This window comes from Xenia sp. Carnegie-2017, unplaced genomic scaffold, assembly GCF_021976095.1.
Source record: "Xenia sp. Carnegie-2017 unplaced genomic scaffold, XeniaSp_v1 HiC_scaffold_19, whole genome shotgun sequence".
NCBI lineage: Eukaryota > Metazoa > Cnidaria > Anthozoa > Malacalcyonacea > Xeniidae > Xenia > Xenia sp. Carnegie-2017.
This window is the reverse complement of record NW_025813481.1, coordinates 4,174,225-4,193,872: the sequence shown is the minus strand read 5'-3', so window position 1 is coordinate 4,193,872 and position 19,648 is coordinate 4,174,225. Positions and strand designations below refer to the sequence as shown.

At 37.2% G+C, this 19,648-nt stretch overlaps 2 protein-coding genes and 1 long non-coding RNA gene across 4 annotated transcripts; 1 reads left to right on the top strand and 2 right to left on the bottom strand.

Moving 5' to 3' along the window:
• Positions 1-330: 330 nt before the first annotated feature.
• Positions 331-972, bottom strand: LOC124438343. The gene is made up of 2 exons (XR_006946057.1): positions 887-972; positions 331-647 (listed from the first exon to the last, which is right to left on the bottom strand). It is a non-coding gene; the product is annotated as an uncharacterized LOC124438343 (long non-coding RNA).
• LOC124438342 (protein mom-5-like) lies at positions 646-5,553 on the top strand. Its single transcript, XM_046988403.1, has 3 exons — positions 646-1,200; positions 1,603-3,101; positions 4,989-5,553. The coding sequence occupies exons 1-2, from the start codon at positions 663-665 to the stop codon at positions 1,773-1,775; spliced, it is 711 nt and encodes a 236-aa protein (XP_046844359.1). The 5' UTR covers positions 646-662; the 3' UTR covers positions 1,776-3,101; positions 4,989-5,553.
• A 35-nt stretch (positions 5,554-5,588) lies between these two features.
• Positions 5,589-19,619, bottom strand: LOC124438340 (pappalysin-1-like). 2 transcript variants are annotated; one of them, XM_046988401.1, is made up of 11 exons: positions 19,469-19,619; positions 14,342-15,886; positions 10,622-11,051; positions 9,284-9,854; positions 8,352-8,485; positions 7,998-8,269; positions 7,492-7,912; positions 7,128-7,409; positions 6,517-6,977; positions 6,220-6,414; positions 5,589-6,134 (listed from the first exon to the last, which is right to left on the bottom strand). In XM_046988401.1, the coding sequence occupies exons 2-11, from the start codon at positions 15,875-15,877 to the stop codon at positions 5,853-5,855; spliced, it is 4,584 nt and encodes a 1,527-aa protein (XP_046844357.1). In that variant the 5' UTR covers positions 15,878-15,886; positions 19,469-19,619; the 3' UTR covers positions 5,589-5,852. The 2 variants fall into 2 exon arrangements, with proteins under 2 accessions (XP_046844357.1, XP_046844358.1); XM_046988402.1 differs by lacking the exon at positions 19,469-19,619 and adding an exon at positions 17,290-17,415.
• Positions 19,620-19,648: the final 29 nt, after the last annotated feature.

Below are 19,648 nucleotides of genomic sequence, written 5' to 3'. Positions count from 1 at the left end.
CATCATATTCTTCAAATTATGAACATATGGTAAAAAAATCAGCAGAGATGCTGTTTTAGAATCTCCATAACAAAACGGAAACTGAATCTGTTAACGTTAGCTACCTTAGAAAGATATTTTCTAAGATAATCATGATGACATTTACAGGGATTTAACAGACTACGTAAACACAAATAACAGAAAGGAGAAATTATTCGGCAAAAGGAATTAGCGAACGCTTCGTTATACGCAATCTTTTTTAGCTTTCCTCTCAATATTTTATACAGTTCTTAAAGTGCAGTCGGGTTTACAAACAGTTATGATTGACCCACTACAATAATCGGACTAATCTTTACCAAATTGTGAAATTTAAGAAATCATTTTATTGTCAAGAGGAAAAGATATACAAAGTTGGAAATAGTCCATGACTTAACAAGCAGGAAATTCAACTTATTCAAATGGATATACAAGTTATGCTATAATTGGCGGTTAAACAACACGCATGCAACTGATAGAAAACACATTATCGTTTTGATGGAGCGGTATTTATTTCAGCGTGCCGCCATCGCGACTGATAAACACTGTGTCATTATAAATACCAGTCTGAGCACCATCTGGCCTTGATTAGTTTGTGATCGTCGTCGTCAAGATAGTTTGAGGCAGATACACTAAAGGCAAAAAAAATGGTGATGGAACAAGCATTACTGAAATCTTTCTTTGTACTATTCACTTTGCAATCGTGCGTCAGTGCTTATAACCATTTCTCGGAGAAAAAGGATAAATGTGAACCACTGAAATACAAACCTTGTCTTCGAATGAACTATAATCGAACCTTATTTCCTAACTACATGGGAAATCGAAAGCAATCCGAAGCAGAAATGGACGCAAACGCTTTACTACCGCTTACCGAAATGGGATGTTCATCCGATGTTTTGTATTTTATGTGCTCCATCTATTATCCTGTGTGTAACTCTCTAGGACGAATAATCCCACCCTGTCGGCAATTGTGTGAGAACGTTCACTCTGGTTGTTCAAAAATCATAAAACGGCTTGGTTTCCAATGGCCAGATAAATTGAAATGTGATCAATTTCCCAGAATAAAAACTGACATTTGCGTTTTTCCTAACGAAACTGCCATTTTAGAACCAACGACGTCCATTTTATCAACTACGTCATTGGTTGTGCCTTCGATCAAAAGCAGGTCGAAACCACTCAAGAAAGGTATGTTGCTGAAATTCCACATCATAGCTGGAGATTAATGGCTACACATGCTCAATGCAGTTTCCTTCCTTTCATACATGGCTTTTTAATTGGCAATATTATCGTAAATAACGCGAGTAAAGAAGTTCTTAATTAATGAAATTTCCACAGGGATTTTCGGGTATTACAATCATTCTGTCTGTTAATTTACACTACACCCAAAAAGTCGTTAAAACTTTATTTAAAGCTGAGATTTGAACTTGGCTACATAACTTGTTCGTTTAAAGTGTTTACATCTTCACACCAAAATTCGCAATTAATTTTACGATGCGATGAAGACAAAATTCATAAATGTATGATGATGTAATCATCGATACTTACAGAAATGCTTATATCCCTTAAAGAGTATTTTTTCCCTTGTAGCTATCAAAAGATTTTGCCCAAAAAAGGCAAACGCGAAAAAATCAAAATCAAAAACAATAAAAGATTGTTGCAAATGTTGTCGACGTGGACTTCGGGCATTGAAGAATGGCGTTGAAAAATGTACCCTTCGTCGATTGTATGGCAAAGGCAAAAGTTTCTTTCGAAAACACTGAGAGAATGCACGTCGAGAAGGAGCAAACGCTGTTACTTGAGCTGCTGCAATGTGAAAAGAAAACACGTATCGAAAAAAGGAAAGAAGAAAAACAGAAAAAGCCAGAGTAGAAGAGAAAAGAAGAAAAATGGCAAAAAGAGACTCGTTGGTTAGATGAAATTAAACATTTTTTTTATTCACTTTTACTCCATCTGTTATGAACTGCACGGAAAACATATCCAAGAAATTTAAAGAGATCTCTGAATACTGCATGAATAAAGTTTCTTTCGTTGCTGTTTTATATATGTGTAGAATGCTTCAAAGAAGGTAGCTACTACAAGTGTTTTTCCATATTTTAGAGATTGACAACTATTATCATTCAAATTACATGTAGACAAACCTTTAATCTTTTAGTTTTCAGAGATATTTGACCTTGTACAGTTGGTTTCACTAGACACTAGGCTCTAATATTACAATCTTTCCCTTGCCGTAAATTTATCTAACTGTCTCGTTCATTACTCTACCTAGAAGAAATGGCTAGAATCTTAGATCATCTGAACTTCATAAAACTAACAATCTTCACAGTTTGCTATATGAAAGAAAACGAAGAAGTTTCTTTCAATTATATTCGCTTTCCAACTCTGTGAATTGATTTCATTTCACTGACTTCAGTTTTATTGTATAACTGACAGATATTCTAAATTCTTGTCTGTGTTTGCATTTTGCAGTGCTTGAAAAGTTCTTGTTTAACTCGATACATTTAATTATTAATTTATGCACATACATGCGAAGCAACAGCGATTATTCACATCTTATTTATAGTGTTGTTTATTTCATTAACTGACATGGTTGGTTGCTGAGCATCATAATCAACTTTCTACAAGTGTTGACTGTGTTGCTTAAACTGGTAGAGTTCTAAGATTATCCTCTAGGTCGTGTGTACAGTATATTTAATGAATTGTGTAGTTAAACACAAACTTAAAACGGTTTTTTGATTGTTGGAAATAGCCAAAGTATCTTGGCCTTGATCTCTTTGATGTTTTACGAACAGCCGTGATAAAGGCGGTCACAAGTCATTTGCTTTGAACAAAACTCAGGCAACGAACTGTTTATATGCTTATTAAAAATAGAAACGCATCAGTCACAAGTCGTTGAAATCCTGCTCTTAGGGTGTCAAGTGTCTAATTGTACATACACTGAGTATTGCTGGTTTTTCAAAAGAAACTGCGTTTCTGGAGACTTACGTTGCGAAGATCGAGAATTTGAATAATGGCTAAGCGTCTGGGAATTATCGTATTAGCTGTAATTGTTGTCGCTCTTTCTGTCCATGCAAAGTCGACCATGAAAGGTTAGAATTCGTAAAAGTTATTATAATCTTGTTTATCTTCGAATAATAAGCTAACTGTTCATTATTATTTCCATACATTGCGATTTGTCCATTAAGGATTTGTTCATATGATGATAAGTTATGGTTGTGCTTTATATGTAAGCATACAATTGTTCTTTGATTCACTTGTAGTTATTGATGCTGACTGTAACGACAGTGTTTACATCTACAGAAACAATATCGAAGTTATAATTTTGAATCAGAATCTGTGTTTGTTGTACGTTTGCTAAATGGCCTACTTTTTTCATTTTCATTCATTGCAACGTGCTTAAAATTTACGCGAGATCTTTGAAGCAAGCGTCACAGCTGTTACAAAAACTTTGATTTAATTATTGTCGTGTGTAAAAAGAGTAGCTGGTCGTCAACTTATCAATCTCGAAAAATTGTCTTGCGTTGTTCAGCTATTCATTGCTCTTTATGGTGATGATCAATTCAAATCCCGACAATTCTCGTATACCATTTGCAAATATGTTTGATTTTGATGAATGTCTGGAACTTAATCGTGGTTTTAGTGTTAACATGTTTTGTCTAAGAGATGTCTCATTATGATTTAGTTATCAACAGAAAATTCGTTATGATGATTTCAATTCATTCAATAAGGGTTACGCATTAGTAAAGATGAATAGTTGCATCAGCTGAAAGATACTTGTTTTATACCATTTCTACGATTGAGATGTTGAGCTTATCTGAAAACATCAAAACGTTAAATAATTCAAGACAATTTGAACAGAATCCTTAAAATGGAAAGGTTGCAGTATTATTTTTTGAAATTCAATTTGACTTGCTAAATGATCAGAACGCAGTTGTGTTTCATCGCATTAATGAATTTAAGCGATGAAAATATTTTTCAAGAGATATGATCAGTTACAATTATATGTTTCAGAAAGAAATATTTTCCAATCACATGAACAACAAAATTATCTTTCGGCCAATAATAACCGCTTGTCGTCAGATCGGGAGACAGAAGAGTCTTAATGCAAATTCAAATAACATCAACTTATTTGACTTTGTCTCATGGATACGCTAATTATTTCAGTCTTGCGGTTTGTCAAGCAGACATGCGTGACTGAAAAAAACAGCTTTGAACTCTAGCTAATATCCTCGTCATCCTTGGTTATTCGGTGGAAGACATGAAGAAATGTGATACGACATCAAATTTACAATAAAAGCGATTTAAAGCAAAATGGAGTTTTTTTCATGTTTATTGACCAAACCACCACAAGCTGTACACGTCTATGCTCTCTTTAAAATGAAATTCGGTGAAGAAAATGTTTCGTATCACAGAAAGCAACGGAAAAGGCTTTTGTCTTCTGACATCGTCCTTTACATAAATACCAAGTGGCTTTCGGAAATATTCTACGAAAGTACACACAGACACAGGAAAGATACACACGCTGTCTTTATTACAAAGAACAAGATGTTTTTATAAGTTAAGATACTTGTGCGTAAGAGCGAATGACTAAATATATCAACATAATCATCCGGTCGGTAATATTGCTTTTCATTGCTCAAACACTCTTTCTCTCTTTGTTATTTTGCTTCCTGAGCTGCTGTGTTGTTGCTTTAAAATTAGAAAGAATTTGAGAGTAACTTCATCTCTCACAACTTAAAAGGCCTTATATGTTTCGGTTTTACAAAACGTTTTATATGCCAATTGCGCTTACGACAAAAGATGATAAAAATAATCTTCTTGTGAATATAGCTATAAAACGTTCAGGATATGAAAACTTTGACGTTTGAAACGAGCCTTAGTTACATTCGTTCAATACAAACACAATGAGAAACAACAATATTCTTTGCCCTTTTCAAATATCACCATATTAATATACTGTTAACTTTTTTTTCTAGCAAACAAGAAATGCTTCCGATCCAAATGCCAAGCAAATGTTGAAAATCGCAAATGTTGTCATATTGGTGAAAAACTGGCAAAACGAAATTATTTATGCTCTGTCGATGGTGTTTTGGCAGCGCAAAAATATCTTCTGAAATTGAAACACAAGATTTACTCCAAAACCAGTTTGCCGAAGAATCGTTTGTTTCGGAAGACCAAGGCCTGTAAGCGTTATGAAGACTGTTTACAGTGCTGTTGTCTTGAACGTAAACTGCGCCAGGCGAGAAAAACTAAGTTTAATGGTTACTTAGGTTAGTTTTCGAAATCATTGTTATACTTGGCAAAGATGTATTCTCGGAAGCTTTTAACTGTGTTTTATTTGTATACCTAACTATCCTCGATTAGACGCAAGTGGAAAATAAGTAACAGTTTTGAATGCCAACAAACTCTGACGGCATATAGCGAACAGCAAACCAGATTCTAATCACATAGTATAAAAATTCCTTTTATCATTCATTTGTGTTTGTTATTCAGTAGTTTCAAAATACATCAGATGTATTCATTGTGTTCAACATCACTGTATTCAATGTGCTCATTCAATTACGGAAACAATTCACTTTTCTTTTCCCATGTTTATATTTTGATCATAATACATATGTAGTTTCAGATTGAGTTTTTATGCACATAATGAAATGAAACTTTAGTCGTTCATCAGTTATTACAATTTAGAATAAATAGAAGTAGGTATAAAGTTGTTTTGGTGGCTAACATGAAGATTTTTGAAGGCTTTCCTCCACAAAGTCGTTCTTGAGTACTGAAGACATCCACAATTCCGGAAAATCTCCAATTGCCCAACTTTGCTTAGATTCAAGATCGGTATGCTAACTAGAGAAACTTCCATCGTTTCTTCCGTCACCACTGGAACGACCAAAATATGGTGACATCGGATCAAGACAGTCACAGTTTTCCTCACAAGTACTTATATCCCTGTGTGGTCCACAGCAGTCACCCTTGTCATAATTACAATCTTCATTATTATTGCCACCATCACAAATATTATCACCAAGGCTATCCTGGTTGCATGTGCATCTTATCTCGCTTATATTTGGATGCCATCTTAACAAAGGCGAACATTCCATCGACTCGATTACATCATTTGAAAGCTAACCATAAGACAAGAGAAAAGAAAAAAATGTATGATTTCTTGTATGGTATTATTGGTTTTCCAGTGGAATACAGTATACTAACCCCCACCACTGGTGTTTTTCCATTTTTACACCTAACGCTACATTTGTCTCCAGGCCTCGCTTTGTCGCAAATTTTCCTTGGTACGACATTTACGACATTAGCAGTCTTCACTAAAGGTGGGCAAAATCCTTTTGTTGCGCATGTCTGAAATGTATCATTCCATCGACCATCTCTTCCACATTTCACAACATAAACCTTTGTTTGTCAATGAAAAAGCAATTAAATGGCAAATCGTTCAAATAGTTATCGTTCATTGTACATAAAATAATAAATTAAGAAATAATCGCTCTTTTTTACCTTTTCGTGACACGGAAGTCTGCAAGTACTACCGTCTACGTTACCATGGGTACATTGGTACCATCGGAACAATTTTTTGTTCGGGACATTACACGTGATTTTCTCGCAACGCCAGCGCGACCATTTTCCATCTTTTAAACAGCGTTGAACAAAATCGCCCTTGGCATTCTTTTCATTGTGGTAAAGGGTTGACGGCCTGTAGCCTGGCTTACAACGGTATTTACACGATTCTCCAGCCATAAACCGCTTTCCTTTGGTACATGTCTTCGCTTGAGGTAGAAGTTTTGAATGCAATGGTGGTTTTTTAAGCAGGCACGTCTTTCGGCAAAATGATGTTACTGGTGACCAACTGCCGTCAGCTTCACAAGTAACGGAGAGCTCAGTTGCACTTCCACTTGGTTTTGAATCCTTTTCACAAGTGTACGTGCATTTTTTTGTAAATGTTTGGCCACTAGGACAATCTGAAAGCAACAAATGAATTTGTGATGTCAATTATAAACAGTGCAAACAAAGAATACAAAGACCACAGCTGCAAAGCTCATCATACATTTTTTTAAAGGAGGAGAAGCAGAACCTGAAATGAAATGAAAGTGTGTGTCCAATATACTTACTTATCTGTGCATTTTCTATTTTTGGCAGACCACAATCTACCGGCATGCATTTCGGTGTTTTGCCATTGACAAGCCACTTCCCACCAAGGCAAATGATCTCAAATGGTATATCTGGATTGAAACCTTCATTACACTCTACCGTGCACTTGTCCCCGTCCACGCCGCCCTTTTTGCATTTGCCTTTGATTTGTATTACGTTTTTCATCATCAGTTTTGGACACCTGGGCAATTTGCAGTCATATTCATGGCATTGTTGCGTGCTAGGATTAAAGAGTTGTGAACCTGAATGGAAAACATTGTGTAAGAATAATGAAATTTCTTTCAAGGTGTAAGATTTGCTCGTATACTGCTAATTGATATTTACTTTTGCAAAGCTGCAATTCCACAGGATCAAAATATTTCGGCGATCGAAGTGCAACCCCTGCAATCTTCAATGAGTCTTTAAATTTCATTTGCATAAAATGCGTCTTGAAAAAGGGTTTCGTCATATCGTGATGAATTGGAACAATAACTGGATTCTCTTTGCAGTATTTAGTAATTGGATGTTCAAGAGAAATCTTTTCACCAGGATTCTCACCGTATAGATGGAAATTGATCAATGGGAAATCACCGAGATAATAGTTCTGAATGCTTTCGATGTAGACAACGACAGCTGAGGCAACGGCTGGTGTTTTGAAATAAACCGTGAGAAACGACTTTTCATTAGACTCCGACTTTGTCAACTGGGCCCAATCTTTGCTACAGGGCACGTTGAGATGATATGTGTCATCAGGTGATTCACATTTCTGAAAATATTTGCATTGTAACTTTGATCAGATTGAGAAACAATGTGAGGTATTAGGATTTCAGACACCTGATCATTGATCTTACCAGGTCGGATTTAGGTGAACCAGAAATATCGCAGTTGTGTTTGTATTCCAAAGTTCCTTGAGCACGATGAGCCCACTGATCTTCAAACCCTTCTGGTACAAAAAACCCGCAGTCCTTAAAGCTTGTTCTTTTCTCAAAATCTTCACAAACGCCATCACCATCGTGTCGATAGCAAAGACTGGGGCGACCATCACACATAAACACGTCTTCCATTTGACATTTTATGTTACAGCCATCTCCGTCACGAATATTTCCATCGTCACAATTTTCACCTACAACACCATGGGCATTTGTGAAGGTTAGGTTAGGCTAAGGTCTGTTAACAAGTTTATTGCCAGTAAATCTTTTCCTTACCGTCGTCAATTTTTCCATCCCCGCAAAATCCACGTTTTGATTCGTAGATGAGGGGTGGAGAAAAAGGTCCCGACTCATTTTCGTGGGAAACCGCTTTCACTCTGTATTCGTAGCGTACCATGGGGTTAATCGTTCTATAACGTAGTTGAGAGATAAACCATCCAGATATTTATATCAGTCATAAGTTACTAAACAGGTTAGCACTATTTTCCACCCAGCAAACCGCCCTTTACTTTGAAATATAATATTTTACATAATATAATATTTTACACAATCTAATATTTTACACAATATAATATTTTATATAATATTTTACACAATCGTCGAAAAACGACATATTTTCCAGCCTGGATTATAAGTTTATAACTTAAGGTGGTTGCATGAAAATTTATACTGCAGCATTTATGTGTAAATATTTTCATATGTTGATATTAAAAACTGTATTATAAAAATATAAATTACTCGCCATCTCAAAACGACCTAGCACCAGTGCATGCATGGTTTCCTTTTAGCTTTTGGTTCTTTCCCATTAGCCGCCATCTTTAATTTATTTCCGATTGTGTAAAGTAAAGGGCGGTTTGCTGGGTGGAAAATAGTGCTAACCTACTAAACACAAATTTGATTTAAAATGGCTGACAAACACTAGGATGTAAAGTGCTGAAAAGAGACAGAACCATCGCAGTTAAGGTAAGTTGAAAGTATCCAACATAGGAATGTGTGTTTTGAATATCGTAGCCAGGTGTTATACACAAAAATTGGGCGGGAAATTTGGAATTTGAAGGTTTATACTTTTGCATATTTTATTGTACATAAACAAACATGTTTAAAAGGAAGGAATGTGGAAGGGTTTTTCCATCAATTTACTTCAGAAATGCGTACTAAAACTATATCAATGGTTAATATAAACAACCTAGCTTCTCACTACCACTTACTTATCTTCAAAATGTGCTGTTGGGACAACTATTTCGCTATCAAACGGTGGATTTCTTTCTACAACATATCGCAGTGGTAAACATTTTGAGCAATTTGGATGACCGATTCCAGACGTCAGTTTTACTGCATCAATACAAACTGACATATCTGAAACATAAATACGAACGCTTGCGACTTTCTTCTCGACATAAATTGGTTTAGTATATGGTGAATCACACTGTGCAGTACCGCCACCAATGGACTTTTCAGTACCATCAACATGAAGAAGGACAATGTTCTTAAAAGTCTCACGATCGTTAGACGAACAGGGCGTCCATATTGTAATAAGTTGTGGCACTACAGCTTGTTTGAATCCAACTTCCAGATAAATTTCACAATCCATACATTCATACGCTGTAACCTCATCAGCTAGCCACGCTAATGGCGATGGACTACATTGCTCGGCGTCAGGTGGACCGATTGCTTCGTGTGGTTCTCTGTAGCTTTTGAGAGAGCTTAAAGCTGTTACTGCATACTGCTGTAAAACCTTATCATCATCGCATTCGTTACAGAGATTCTTTGCATTTTCACCTGCGTTTCAAGACATAAATTAAAGTAAATGGTTTAAACCCGGGAATATCGTTACATGTTTGTGGATGTAGATCTTCCAGGTTGGTAAAGTCATGAGAAGGACTGTTTTTGTTGTTGTTGACTAACGTTTTGACAACCTTAGCGGTAGTCATCTTCAGAGTCAAAAAAAGACTACCGCTAAGGTTGTCGAAACGTCAGTTAACATCAACAAAAACAGTCCTTCTCAGGACTATACTAACTTGGACGATCTACATTTACAAACATGTAAAGACATAAATTACTTGTTAAAAACTTACCCAAAATATTTTTTTTGGCTACGGCAGTGTTATTAAAACTCTGATTTTAATATAACAAAAGCATTATGGTTATGGCATAGATACAGCAATATTTTTATTGCTTTTTGAAAAATCGTAAAATCTTACAAAAATACACAGCCGACATCAACTGCGCGCTCATGTTTAAATTATGACTCATAAGCGGATGAAACATGATGGTGTTGCTTTGAATTGAATTTTACCAAGAAGTGTGTTTTCTATAGAAACGCTTTGAAAAACATAAATTGTTAAAAAAACCGTTAAAAACTTTTCCGGGATGATTTTAAAATTTTCCCGCATCAAAACCGATAAAATCAATATCAACAAACTATGTTTAAAATCCTCGACAGTTCGACATGCACAACTGTCCGGTTTTCGTTGTATTTTCTTAAACTCTTTGAACTTTTTTGGTTGATTTGCGTCTCTCTCCTCAAACACATTATATTACATTACCTCCTGCTCCGAGAGGAGGTAACCATGACAACTTGACTATGTTGTTCTCCGCCTGAATGATCCAAGGTGGCAGGGAGATAAAGGAGGGTTTTGGTTCGGCTTGCCAAGACTGGAAATCCAAATCAATATAGCAATGCATCCTCGCGACCTGCTGGGGCGTGAAATGATTTGTACACGAATCATCTGCATAGCTCATGTAGTTTGTGTAGGACGTATTTGTATATATGGAAAATCCACAGGAGTTCTCTTTGGTGACCACAGGATCACTACATGAAGTATGCTGAATGGTAGGTTTCGTATCCGAACACAGGTCTCCTAATTCTAGAGATGGAAACGTCTCGAAGCAATCATTTGAACAAGCCATCTCAGACACACTTCCATGATGTATATGCCATAAGCCAAGAACGTGACCTATTTCATGAATCAAAACCTGCAAAATTAAAGAATGGATGAAATTATTAAATTCATTAAAAAAAAACACCGCAGAAATGATAAAATTGAGTGTTGCTCTTTTTTATACAGCTATGTTTTTATGAGCGCAACTAATGTTAATCTACAATGGCTGACCCGTTTTTTTTACAGTAAATGATTTGAACCCGGGAGTATCGTTACATTGTAGATGTAGATCGTCCAGGTTAATAGAGTCCTGTGAAGGACTGTTGTTGTTGATGTTGACTGACGTTTCGTAGTCATCTTCAGACTACCCAACTTGACTCTGAAGATGACTACCGCTAAGGTTGTCGAAACGTCAGTCAACATCAACACCAACAGTCCTTCTCAGTACTCTACTATCGCTAAGGTTGTCGAAACGTCAGTCACCATCAACACCAACAGTCCTTCTCAGTACTCTACTATCGCTAAGGTTGTCGAAACGTCAGTCACCATCAACACCAACAGTCCTTCTCAGTACTCTACTACCGCTAAGGTTGTCGAAACGTCAGTCACCATCAACACCAACAGTCCTTCTCAGTACTCTACTATCGCTAAGGTTGTCGAAACGTCAGTCACCATCAACACCAACAGTCCTTCTCAGTACTCTACTATCGCTAAGGTTGTCGAAACGTCAGTCACCATCAACACCAACAGTCCTTCTCAGTACTCTACTATCGCTAAGGTTGTCGAAACGTCAGTCAACATCAACACCAACAGTCCTTCTCAGTACTCTACTATCGCTAAGGTTGTCGAAACGTCAGTCAACATCAACACCAACAGTCCTTCTCAGTACTCTACTATCGCTAAGGTTGTCGAAACGTCAGTCAACATCAACACCAACAGTCCTTCTCAGTACTCTACTATCGCTAAGGTTGTCGAAACGTCAGTCAACATCAACACCAACAGTCCTTCTCAGTACTCTACTATCGCTAAGGTTGTCGAAACGTCAGTCACCATCAACACCAACAGTCCTTCTCAGTACTCTACTATCGCTAAGGTTATCGAAACGTCAGTCACCATCAACACCAACAGTCCTTCTCAGTACTCTACTATCGCTAAGGTTGTCGAAACGTCAGTCACCATCAACACCAACAGTCCTTCTCAGTACTCTACTATCGCTAAGGTTGTCGAAACGTCAGTCACCATCAACACCAACAGTCCTTCTCAGTACTCTACTATCGCTAAGGTTATCGAAACGTCAGTCAACATCAACACCAACAGTCCTTCTCAGTACTCTACTATCGCTAAGGTTGTCGAAACGTCAGTCAACATCAACACCAACAGTCCTTCTCAGTACTCTACTATCGCTAAGGTTGTCGAAACGTCAGTCAACATCAACACCAACAGTCCTTCTCAGTACTCTACTATCGCTAAGGTTGTCGAAACGTCAGTCAACATCAACAGCAACAGTCCTTCTCAGTACTCTACTATCGCTAAGGTTATCGAAACGTCAGTCAACATCAACACCAACAGTCCTTCTCAGTACTCTACTATCGCTAAGGTTGTCGAAACGTCAGTCAACATCAACACCAACAGTCCTTCTCAGTACTCTACTATCGCTAAGGTTGTCGAAACGTCAGTCAACATCAACACCAACAGTCCTTCTCAGTACTCTACTATCGCTAAGGTTATCGAAACGTCAGTCAACATCAACACCAACAGTCCTTCTCAGTACTCTACTATCGCTAAGGTTATCGAAACGTCAGTCAACATCAACACCAACAGTCCTTCTCAGTACTCTACTATCGCTAAGGTTATCGAAACGTCAGTCAACATCAACACCAACAGTCCTTCTCAGTACTCTACTATCGCTAAGGTTGTCGAAACGTCAGTCAACATCAACACCAACAGTCCTTCTCAGTACTCTACTACCGCTAAGGTTATCGAAACGTCAGTCAACATCAACACCAACAGTCCTTCTCAGTACTCTACTATCGCTAAGGTTGTCGAAACGTCAGTCAACATCAACACCAACAGTCCTTCTCAGTACTCTACTATCGCTAAGGTTGTCGAAACGTCAGTCAACATCAACACCAACAGTCCTTCTCAGTACTCTACTATCGCTAAGGTTATCGAAACGTCAGTCAACATCAACACCAACAGTCCTTCTCAGTACTCTACTATCGCTAAGGTTATCGAAACGTCAGTCAACATCAACACCAACAGTCCTTCTCAGTACTCTACTATCGCTAAGGTTATCAAAACGTCAGTCAACATCAACACCAACAGTCCTTCTCAGTACTCTACTATCGCTAAGGTTGTCGAAACGTCAGTCAACATCAACACCAACAGTCCTTCTCAGGACTCTACTACCGCTAAGGTTATCGAAACGTCAGTCAACATCAACACCAACAGTCCTTCTCAGTACTCTACTATCGCTAAGGTTATCGAAACGTCAGTCAACATCAACACCAACAGTCCTTCTCAGTACTCTACTATCGCTAAGGTTGTCGAAACGTCAGTCAACATCAACACCAACAGTCCTTCTCAGTACTCTACTATCGCTAAGGTTATCGAAACGTCAGTCACCATCAACACCAACAGTCCTTCTCAGTACTATACTATCGCTAAGGTTGTCGAAACGTCAGTCAACATCAACACCAACAGTCCTTCTCAGTACTCTACTATCGCTAAGGTTGTCGAAACGTCAGTCACCATCAACACCAACAGTCCTTCTCAGTACTCTACTATCGCTAAGGTTGTCGAAACGTCAGTCAACATCAACACCAACAGTCCTTCTCAGTACTCTACTACCGCTAAGGTTGTCGAAACGTCAGTCACCATCAACACCAACAGTCCTTCTCAGTACTCTACTATCGCTAAGTTTGTCGAAACGTCAGTCACCATCAACACCAACAGTCCTTCTCAGTACTCTACTATCGCTAAGGTTGTCGAAACGTCAGTCAACATCAACACCAACAGTCCTTCTCAGTACTCTACTACCGCTAAGGTTGTCGAAACGTCAGTCAACATCAACACCAACAGTCCTTCTCAGTACTATACTACCGCTAAGGTTGTCGAAACGTCAGTCAACATCAACACCAACAGTCCTTCTCAGTACTCTACTACCGCTAAGGTTGTCGAAACGTCAGTCACCATCAACACCAACAGTCCTTCTCAGTACTCTACTATCGCTAAGGTTGTCGAAACGTCAGTCACCATCAACACCAACAGTCCTTCTCAGTACTCTACTATCGCTAAGGTTGTCGAAACGTCAGTCAACATCAACACCAACAGTCCTTCTCAGTACTCTAATCACCTGAACGACCATTGTGGTACTTCTCTTACCTCAGTTTTTCCAAAGTTCTTAAGTGGAAGTGTTATTCCTCCCAATTCTGTGTGAATTGATTTATCCCATGGCATGGTTGCAACACCTTCTAACTTCTCGTCGATAAAGCGAACCACGTAAACATTGAGCGCATCCTTGTTAGTGATGCCAATTTTACGTTTATATTCTTCTACTGTCAGATATCGTCTGTGCTCTGAAGTTGGGTCTGCACAGTGATGGTTAGAGGTAGGTGTACAACAATCACCGCCATCGTAACGGTATTTTCTGCCGTTACATTCGGGATGGCATACCCCATCACCTATTTTTGTACGCCTTGAACATTCCAAAGGTATACAATCACCACCATCCCATGCAGTTGACTTGTGACGGCACTTCCGATCGCAAAATTTATTTCCAATATCTGTCAATTCGCAATTGTGGAGGACAAATGTATTTAGCAACCGTGTGCTTCGCACTTCCTTTATCTCCATACTCCAAGAAATGTTGTAAATCTCGAAAGCCTCCCGCGTTAGATTGAACTGAGATGCAATTTTCGACGTTTGTAGCATCGCTTTTTTTCCATGATCGTCCATGACATTAATGAACCTCATGCGAAGATGCTTAATGGTTTTACCCTCAACTTGACGATCGTAGCTTTTTATCACCTCTGGATTATCGCATATTGTCTTACCACAAGGCGGTTTCTTGATCGATAAATCATTTTCACTATCTGGTACCGTAGAACGAACGAAATGCAGCAATTTCTTTGTCGCTCTTTTTCGAATTGGGTCATTTTCATCATCGAAATCGTCATTAATTGTAATTATTTGGTTGATACTATTAACTGAACTCTCAGGCAATCTTTCCGTTACTTTTCTATGCGAGATTGCCTCGTTCCACACACGTAAATTATCAATCTGCCCACGATAATACCAGCCACGCCGTACGTCACCTCCAACCTCCAGGAGATCGCATTCATGACCTTGTGAGCTTGTATCAAATATCATTCCTTTTTGACCGTGTCCAACAGCAATCTTGGCCTGGTTTACATACAGCTTCATACGTGTGCCATCGTATGTAGCTGCAATATGGTACCAACGTAGTGCTTGCACTTTTGAATGCGATATGATCGTTGTCTTGCTATGGGAACTTGCTACGTGCAAGCTAAAAGCCACTCGTAAATCGCTCTTGACCGCTGCCTCGCGTAGATCTATTGACCATCCTCGAGATTCGTGTTCCGCGGAGCACTTATCGTACGCATGTATAATTATAGCGCGATTGCTCTGTCCACCTTCGGGTTTCATCCAAAAATCTACAGAGAATTGTCGTAATGGGTTTCTAAATCTAGGATAAACTATTGCAGCACCGTTCTCAAACTCTATAGCCCTTCCATGCTTGCTTCCAACGTTCACTCGTCTAGGAAATATTTCATGATCATATCTTCGTGTTCTTTGACCACGAATCGTGTCGCATTTATGCCGTTCATTCGGTTCAATTGTCGTAAATATTTTCGCGATGAAGGAAAAACACATTGTCACAAACAGCGCTCCTTTCATGATGTATCCCTAACAAAATAACTAAAATTCGTAAGACTTATCTTTCGACTTAAAGATATTTACATGCTAGAAGAGCGGTACTCCAGGATTCTCATATCAACTTGAAAGGTGTTTGTAATAATAGACGATCCATACGCAACACGATATCCATGTAATTGTATATATGGATGGCTCAGTTTTTGACGTGGTTAGATGAGAACTACGTATGATCTACGGAGTACGTCTGTAGCAATATCTCTACTTGAGCTTATTAAGTAGACTATTATTATACAAAGCAAACGCTTACAAGTCTTACGAAAATTGCTGTTATCTGAAACGGATACCTAAATGTGTTAGTTCTTAGCGGCTAATGCAATTTCCTGTATTAATTTTAGTCACTTTAATGTTTTGTTCGATTTTCGTCACGAGTACGCTGTACTTTGATGAGCGAGCAATGATTGCTACGATCTTCTGAAAATGCGGGAAATACAAACGTTTTCCTAGCCGTTGTAATGGTTATTGCTTGTTGCAGAAAAAAATGCTCAAACGCTGAGAGGAAGAATCTTATAAATTTTCAAAAAATCTTTGTCTTGTTTTGAGAATGTTTCTCATTGCCAAAATAAAGTATCAAAATGTCTTATTGTAGACACTTACACGTTGTAATTGTTCGCCATTTTTCTAGAGTATTTTTACCCACCAATATGACTGTTTATAGCTCTTACTCACAAGTCTTTTGTAAACAAATTAGCGTGTGCTTTTATTTGAGAATTAGTGTTATTGCATGACCGACTTATAACTGATCCAATTTAAGATATTTTTGTTGACAGAGTTCAAGAAAAAAAGCTGAAAAAATTGCACACATTTTATTTGTTTGTGGACGATAATCGATGATAATCTGTACCCAACACTCTTGCGAAGACATAAAACCCAATGAAGTTTTTGACACGATACTTAAGCTTTTGTAGTTATAAACATTATCTTCATCCAAGACTTTTTTATTATTTTTATTGAAGAAATCAGAGTACTGAATAATTCTTAGCAATTTGCGGGTGATGAAATTGCGGTTAGCGTTTTGCAGTTGTAGAAAATTGTTTCAGTCGACAAAGTTTAATCCAATTTGATCACGCAAGTCTGAATGAACTTAACGCGGCATATAACATTTATTTGAGCAATTTCTTTTGTTTATTGCAGACCAATGATATTTGATACCGCCAGAAAATGCTGTAAAATCTGTCAATAACAAGGCAAAGAGAAAGTGTTTCATGAATTTAGCGCCTTTGGCTATGTACATAATTTATCATAAGTATCTAATTATCATAAACTGCGCTCCAACAAATGTGGCGCCGCGTTCGTAATATTGGTTAAAAAACGGTTTATCATTTCGACGTTGCATATGATAATACATTCCGTCATAAAAATATATCCTTCTATACCTGATTTTGGTTTCTTGTCTGTAGCGCTCGAAACGACAACTGTGCAACTGACGATCGTTTCTCAAATTTTATTACGATGACACACTTGAACGTGTTGTGTATTATGCACAATATCCTACTTATTGCGGAAGGGTTGGTGCTTTATTTTAAGAGCCAATCATTTGACTTTTGACTTCTTAACTCCTAAGTTGAACAGTGACATCGTAAATGCGCACGTAGAGGAATAGTCTTATGGATGTAAGTGTGTATGTTGTACAATATATGTAAACCGACATTACTACTTCACGGATAAAAGCATCTAGGTCGTAAAGAAATTTGTCGAATCCATGTGCATATGTACATTTTATATCGTTGTAAAGTTCTGCTATGGTCGATGAAGTGTTAAAATCGTGACGGGAGATTTTATCGCAGAGTTTTTTTATTGCATTGGAAAGATTTCTTTTAAATAACTTCTTCATTTTAATTGTCTTAATTTGCTTCTTTCTAGATATTTTTTAGTTTGTTCATTTTAACAACATCATCATTATGATATAACAATTTGTAGTACCATTTTATAAAGCATCGTTTTTTCAGGGTGCTTAAAACATTTTATGCGACAAGCACAACAGTTGAATGAATGCTTATGTCGACAAATATATGTATAAGGGTGAAAAAGTAAAATATTTTACTATCACCTATCGACGAGTTCCTTTATAACAAATGAACAAGGTATATATGTCTAAAAAGAAGCCAACTTTTACTTGCACAATTCAACTGAAAGAGACATAAAATTATCTCAAATGGTCTTTGTAAAATAATTAGAAAAATGTGTGACAAAATTTCCCAAGAAAAAGCTTCTCTAGTTTTCAAATAAGTCATCCCTAAATTATGCTCAACATATAGCTTTTATGATAAATGTCCATTTTACTTTCCCACCTAGCTAAATATTCCTTCTTTGCATGTATGCTTCCTGTTTTCACCCGAAGAAACGTGATGTCTTGCATATTCACGTTCGTTCTTGTGAGCTGTTATGTGGGAAGAAGTGATTTATGGTTTTTGACCCTTAAGCGATTATTGCACAGACGTATCCGGTAATACCAGGGTATTTGATATTACCTATCCTTTGAGCGTGGGTAAAGCTGTCGAAATCTTGATTATTTATAATGTTTGAAATCAAATGATAAGTTTGTTGGCAAATTGTTGTTGCAACAACGAAAAAGAAAGCTGAATTTTGACGACTGTGTTGTATAAATATATTTTTTGTGCACAAGTTGATTTTCAGTTACGAAATAAAAAAATAAAGCGAAAAAGTGTACAAACATACGGGCAGATATGATTTTTTCTTAAAACGACATTGACATTTCAACTAGTTTAAATTTATGCATTGCATAAGGAATAATTGTTTGATTCTGAAAATACCTATAATTAAAATGAGTTTGAACAGATTAGGGAAGAGGAAGATTAAATTTGTCATACCAAAGCACTGGTGAACAATTTGAAGAGGTTAACTTATATTAACGTATTTTCATTTTGATTGAGATGCACTTTTTCTGCCATCTTATATTTGTGTTCCCACATCGGGAAATTTGTTTAGTTTTTTCCCATATTTGGTACATTCAAACACTGTACAATTAATCATACTCTCGAGGTAATTGTCACATGTTGAGATTCGTCCCAACTATTTTTATAAAACGAAAAATCTAGTTAAACCTAAAAATCCCAGAGCATGGCATTGTCGAAGAAGAAATTGGATATAGCATGATTGTAACATGCGAAAACCGAACGAAGCCGTAAAATATACGCTTAGAGAAAATATCTGTCTAGCAGAACGAGTATTTATGATTTTCTATGTTTGATGTTTCATATATGACGCAGAGCGCACATTTAAAACGGTCGACTTATGATAAAGTAAAACAGTATTGTATTTAGACAATTTTACGATGCTAAATCATCTCGAGGTCAGTTTTAAAGCAGCGCAGATTTTATGGGTTTATCTTTAGCGGTTATCTTCTCACGTTATTGCGTCATAAGCAAATTTACAATATCTCAATAGTGGAATAGGAAGTTTTTTTTTGAGAAGCAATAACTTGATTTCTCTAAGATATAGTTTACTTTGGAAAATGACAAAGTTTAAGAAACATTTCCTGTACACCCCGTGCTTCTAAGTTTAAAGTCGTTTGATTTGAGAAAGACTACAAACCTGGTGGAAATACTATCACAATCCTTGAAGCACCTAGAAGACCTTGATGAATTTAACCTGTGTTGATTCGTGTGCGCTGAAGTTGAATGTTTGCAATCTTGACTGCTAATGACGACTTGCCTCCCGGGTGGCCATAACGAAAGGAAATGGGATCGCAAAAACAAGATAACTTATCTAAAT